This window comes from Hippocampus bargibanti, linkage group LG05 (genome assembly GCF_051943395.1).
Source record: "Hippocampus bargibanti isolate YZ-2025 linkage group LG05, ASM5194339v1, whole genome shotgun sequence".
In the NCBI taxonomy this organism is placed as follows: Eukaryota; Metazoa; Chordata; class Actinopteri; order Syngnathiformes; family Syngnathidae; genus Hippocampus; species Hippocampus bargibanti.
The window spans coordinates 20,993,063-20,998,843 of NC_142738.1; the positions used below are offsets into that span (position 1 = coordinate 20,993,063).

Here is a 5,781-nt window from a genome sequence, read left to right on the forward strand (position 1 = left end):
AACAAGAGCGGGGCGCAAAAAAAGCATCAGAGCTGAGCAGCGATGATCATCTTGCTTTTCAATATGCTACATCATTTAGATTCCTATTCATATTCATTATGTACGTAATGTGATGAGTCGACATGCACTGATTACTGTGACTTTCTTCACTGTTGGTATTGTTTTTGATGTTGTCACTTTGTTCATATTCCTTTATTAAAGTCAATTTCAAATCTGGTCCATCTTAGACGTCCGCCTCGTTGTTGCCTTGCAACATTCCTGACAATTTCTCCTGCCACGGCCTGAAACTTGTTTCGGGACAGCTGAGGCCCAGCAACCTGATCCCCAGCTGGCTACCCTTGTACCAACTTTGTGTGTGTGTGTGTGTGTGTGTGTGTGTGTGTGTGTGTGTGTGTGTGTGAGTGTGTGTGTGTGTGTGTGTGTGCGTGTGTGTGTGTGTGTGTGTGTGTGTGTGTGTGTGTGTGTGTGTGTGTGTGTGTGTGTGTGTGTGTGTGTGTGCGTGCGTGTGTGTGTGTGTGTGTGTATATATACGTGCCAAATTCACAAGATTCACTTTGCAAAACATTCCTGACTAAATTTAGAACAACATAAGTATACTTTGACATGTAAATGCTTCTTTTTGCCAATGATGTTTATTTCCAGCATTTCTCGAGTAACAATGTCGCGGAACGACGTTAGGGAAAAGCATAACGTGTAGTCATTATTAACGATAGTTTAGTTTCTGTCTTGTGATTCCCGGGCCAGGGTTATTACACAATGAATATACAATATACAATATACAATATACAATATCTCTCATATCGTTATTGTGTCTTGGAGCCCGAAGGTCTTTGTGTCACTAACTTCACTTCATGAAGTGGTCCAGAGTGGGGGACGCATATGCCAATGTGTGGACTTCTTTCCCAGTGAGTCACTCAGCAAAAATGAAAGTCCATTAAAAACATAAACATACATGGTTGTCATGACAGCACACTAAGAATTGGGGCTTTTTTTGAAATTTGATACGGGAAGCCTATGACATTTCAAGGACGGGCGAATGGGAATCCCAGTGAATTCTGAAAGGTAAATGTTGGGGTAATTCGTGAATTAATTGGGGTAATTCGTGAATTACCCCAACAGAAAAAAATGGCCTTTACTCCAGCCCTCATAATGGCTGAGCCGCAGCTTCAGGGCGTGGCTGTGACTGATGATTGAACATTGGTATGTGATCACCTGAGTAATGTATCACGAGGTTGTTTCCAGTAAAACAAGCTGGTGAAAATCTCTTCTCTTTGTACTAAAAAAACAACAACTCTTGAATCAAACAACTTTGTTCATGGTTGGTTGTGAGCAAACTTCTTAAGCGCTGCATCACATATATCACATATACATACATACATACATACATTAACAGAAAAGCGCAGTGCTGGGAACAGCACGGATACTGCGCAGAACCCTCAAGCTTCCTGTCCTCTGGTAGAGGACCCGAGCTAAAATGGGGGACAGACACCATCCATGGGCGAATTAATGAGGAATTAATATATATATATATACAGTAAAGTCTCGTTATATCGATAGTACTGCTTATTACGATACTATTTCTATGAACGCAAGGACAAAATTTACATGCCGCAGGATCGGATATATCGATAGTCCGGTTATATCGATAGTCCGGTTATATCGATATATTCGATATATTAAAGCGAATGAGCCAACTCCCGAGAATATATATATATATATATATATATATATATATATATATATATATATATATATATATATATATATATATATATATATATATATATATATATATATATATATATATATATATATCCAAACCAAATGACTATGAATGAAAATTCCTGCATGTCTTTGTGTGCTTATTTTTTCCATCAGTACAATGTATTCACTGTGACGTGGCAAGTACGACACGGAGATGATATTTGGATAGTTAAAACTCGGAGCGGAAGACACATTGTGCACGTCGGCATGCGTGTGGGTGCAGGGTTCATTACACCCATTACAAGGTCCGCCTGATGTCCAACTCGTGACCTGCTGCTGAGTCAGGAATTTTTCCCCAGAGTAGTGCTAAATGTTGTGGACTCAAAGAAGAAGGGGCTCTCTCACAGTAACAAAAACCTCAGCCCACATGACCTCGTGAGCCCTTTGGTTTCGGCACTATCACTTCATTAAAGTGGTGCCAATTTGTTTGGCCAGATTTTGGAAGGGAGGCCCGTCCGCCTTTATCATAGCGTGAATCCCATTTCAAAGCTGGGGAAAGAGACTGCGACCCCAACTTGCATTTCCCTCCAGCTTTAGCCTCCTTTCACCGCTGACCTCAGCACATGTGCCCTCACGACACGCCTCGACTTGAATTTCTGGGCCTTGCTCTTTTCAAGAACCTACGTTCACAAAGTGTTTGGGAAGGAATAACATTTTTGATTTGACTTTTGAGCTTTTTCCTGAGGTCATAAAGGAAAAAAAACAAGGACATTTTAATAATAATAATAATAATAATAATAATAATAATAATAATAATAATAATAATAATAATAATAATAATACATTTCATTTATAAGCGCCTTTTCCGCTTTTTTTAAGCTTAGATTGTCCGCAGCCACACCAGCTATGCTATTTTGCCATTGTTCGCACAGTGTCTTCACAAGAGATCTGAGTTCACCCCATTTGAAGGCAATATGAGAAGCCGCCTTTATTGGTCGCGATTAAACTGATTATGTTCACACCCACAACAGCACAAATTGTCTTTTTTTTATGTGCCGACTTGTTCTGTTCTCATATGCCTCCATGTATGTTTAATACTGGTGAGACAACGGGCTTGTACAACATGGTCTGCTCAAGAGCAATACAGTTCATCAATGCACGTCCATTGTCAGATTTTTCACATGAAGAAATTGATGTGAAATTTAAAATGTTTACTACTTTGTACATTTTGAAGTCCAGTCCAACAAGGAAACATTAGAAGAAAGAGTAGCATCCAACACATTCCTTAATAACTGTCAGAAAATCACCCAATACATTTCGGCTCATGCGAGGCACATTGCGAAACAACATACATGTGCCAGATTGCGCATGCACCACACCTTTGAAGTAGCTAAGGTGTGTTGAGAAGAACTCTAATCTGTTTATCAGCTATGACCTCAGCGCGAAAGGCTGCCGCTGACAATAAAGAGCCACATTCCACCTGACTCAGAAAAGGAAAGGGACTTTCCGGTCCATCCTTCTTCCATTGACTGAGCATGCCTGGCATTTACTGAAAATGTAGCCGCTGAGAACTTCCCCAGAGTGAACTATATACTGTTACAAGCATGGTCATAAGATATGGACAGTCTCACATTGCAGACTGTGAAAAACTCTGGAGAATGGCAGTTTTAGAAAATGAACCAAAGGCTAATTTGCTTCAATTCATCCATACTGGTTTCAATAGATCTCACATGTAGGCATCCAGTTTTTTGCCAAGTCCATACTTTATTTATAATGATAAAAGCCAAGGCTTCACAACTTGTGTTTTTTAGAGGTCTCAGTATGGCTCATACTCTGTATACTGTTAAGTGTATAAATACTTGTGGAAAATAGGGACATTGGTAACATGAGAACTATAGAATTCAACTCTTGTACTTAAGTTAAAAAAAGAACAGTCTTAAATGTACCAGTACACAAGTTAAAACGTACACATCATTTTTAGTGTGAATTATATGCCAAATCTATTTCGATAATTTACCATTAAAAAAGTCATTATTCAGGTTTAAAAACATAAGGTAACAAAGTTAGGAGTAGGTGAGTAAGAAAAAAAAATCCCAAAAATAAATACTTCAGTAAATAAAGTACAGTAAAGTCTCGTTATATCGATATTGGTTATATCGATAGTACCGCTTATTACGATACTATTTCTATGAACGCAAGGAGAAAATTACATGCGCGCAGGGTCGGATATATCGATAGTCCCGGTTATATCGATATATTTTCGGACTCCCGAGAATATCGATATAACGAGACTTGACTGTACATATATCTGAAAAATCAGTACCAGAACATAGTAGTTCTCCGTTACTTCCCACCACTCATACCAATTTTTGTCATTGAATGAGAAGTTAAGCAGACAATGTATTGTTGAAAACAACAGGAGGAAAAATGAACCTGACTAAAATGCTTCACCCTTTTAAAGGAATTCTGGAAATCAGAGGAATATTTTTCCCTGAACAAAGCTCTTCAGTGAAAGTAATGAAACACTTCAATTCGTCAAAAAAAGATGCATGTACATTTATTGAAATAAATACATTAACACATTACGCTTTGAAACAAGCAAATAATTTAAACAAGGCAGTTTACCAGCCGAGACCATACCCTGGAAACCAATAAATTAAGAGGCCTTTTTTAATAGGCAAACCACCCACCACCTTTGCCATGAGAGCAAACTTCACTTTTCAGTCTGTGTGAGTGAAGTTTGGAAAATCTCTGCTGGACATGGGAGAGTCGTTGTGACGTCATAGTCCAATCCTTCATCTTCCCTGGACCGGGTGACGTCGTCGTTCCCTTTTGGTTGGTCCTTGAATGATTCATTCTTGTGTGGGCCACACGCACACATCCTGGGGGGGGGGGCATGGAATGGACAGTTGAGAAACTACTTGAAATGAAGAAGGCTATGCGATTTTAAAAAAACAAGTCTTAAAGAGCGTAAAGTTCAGTGGTATAGTCAGTCTGTTGTTTTGACAGTTTTTTTTAATTGAAGTTCCATTTTATTTGTATGGACTTTTCCTCCTTGTATTTGACTTGTTTTCATTCCGCCACGCTGCTACTATTTTGTGTATGACACTTGTCAATTTGAAACGCTTTCTCGTTTTGTTTCGAGCAATCCTACGAGTAGGTGAACTCACCACATGAATCTCAGGGGGCCCTCGCCATGCGCCGCTCCTGCTGGCCCGGGGACGCGCTCTCGTTTTCCTGCCGGGTCTTGAAATCCTGAATGGCCTTTCGGTTCTGGTAGTCGATGAGGGCCATGGTGATCACCGCATTCCAGCAGTTGTCCTCGCCTGGGCAGCGGAAGTCGATCTCTTTGTCGTCCGTGGTGACGATGGTGAAGTAGACGAACCTGCCGGTGCGCTCCACGCAGTCCACCTTCTTGATGCACTGCAACTTGAGCTCTTTGCCCCGGGTGCGCTTTTGTGTGTCGGCGTACATGTTGAGACTGTCGGGCGTCAGAACGCAAGTCTTCCTTTTCCAGAACTGGAGCAGGTTGTCGCTCCTCTTCTCTAACTCGCCCTCTTTTAGCACCTGCGAGATCTCGGCCGCCGACATTTGCATTTTGGGGAAAATGTGGTGATGAAAATTTCCTGGGTCCACTTGAGGAAGGTGCCTCTCGTCGCGCTGGAGTAATCCACGTTGGCTATTTGTGAATGAAGCACACACAACGTGGACCAGCGTTTTTATAGAGCGGCCCCGGCCTGGGTCCTGCCTACTTGACGTCAGTTGGTTTGGGAATGCATCAGCAGTTGTCAGTGGCTTGATTCAAGGCAGTGTGTGTGCGCCTGTTGCCGATGTGTCTGCTGCGCGTGCACGCTTATGTGTGTGTGGGCGGAGGGCTGGAGGTTCAGAGGCCAGAGGAAGTTCTGGAAGTGGACCAAACCGCGGCGCACACCCAACAACTAACCCTCATCCTACTGCGGGGATTAGTGTGCCTTCTCAGCGAGTTGTGAATGTCCAAAGTCAGCTCCAACTACAAAGTGGAACCCTTTTCTTGATATTTCTCGGGTGGATTTGATGTTCCAAGAAAGAACCATTTCA

At 41.5% G+C, this 5,781-nt stretch overlaps 1 protein-coding gene across 1 annotated transcript; it reads right to left on the minus strand.

The window, feature by feature from the left end:
* Positions 1-4,244: 4,244 nt before the first annotated feature.
* Positions 4,245-5,396, minus strand: phlda2 (pleckstrin homology-like domain, family A, member 2). The gene is made up of 2 exons (XM_088997277.1): positions 4,875-5,396; positions 4,245-4,586 (listed from the first exon to the last, which is right to left on the minus strand). Exon 1 carries the CDS (start codon positions 5,299-5,301, stop codon positions 4,885-4,887), a length of 417 nt encoding a protein of 138 aa, XP_088853403.1. The 5' UTR covers positions 5,302-5,396; the 3' UTR covers positions 4,245-4,586; positions 4,875-4,884.
* Positions 5,397-5,781: the final 385 nt, after the last annotated feature.

What these genes read in the sequence shown, in the direction of transcription:
- phlda2 (XM_088997277.1), bottom strand. Translation starts at nt 5,301, where the DNA reads ATGCAAATGTCGGCGGCCGAGATCTCGCAGGTGCTAAAAGAGGGCGAG.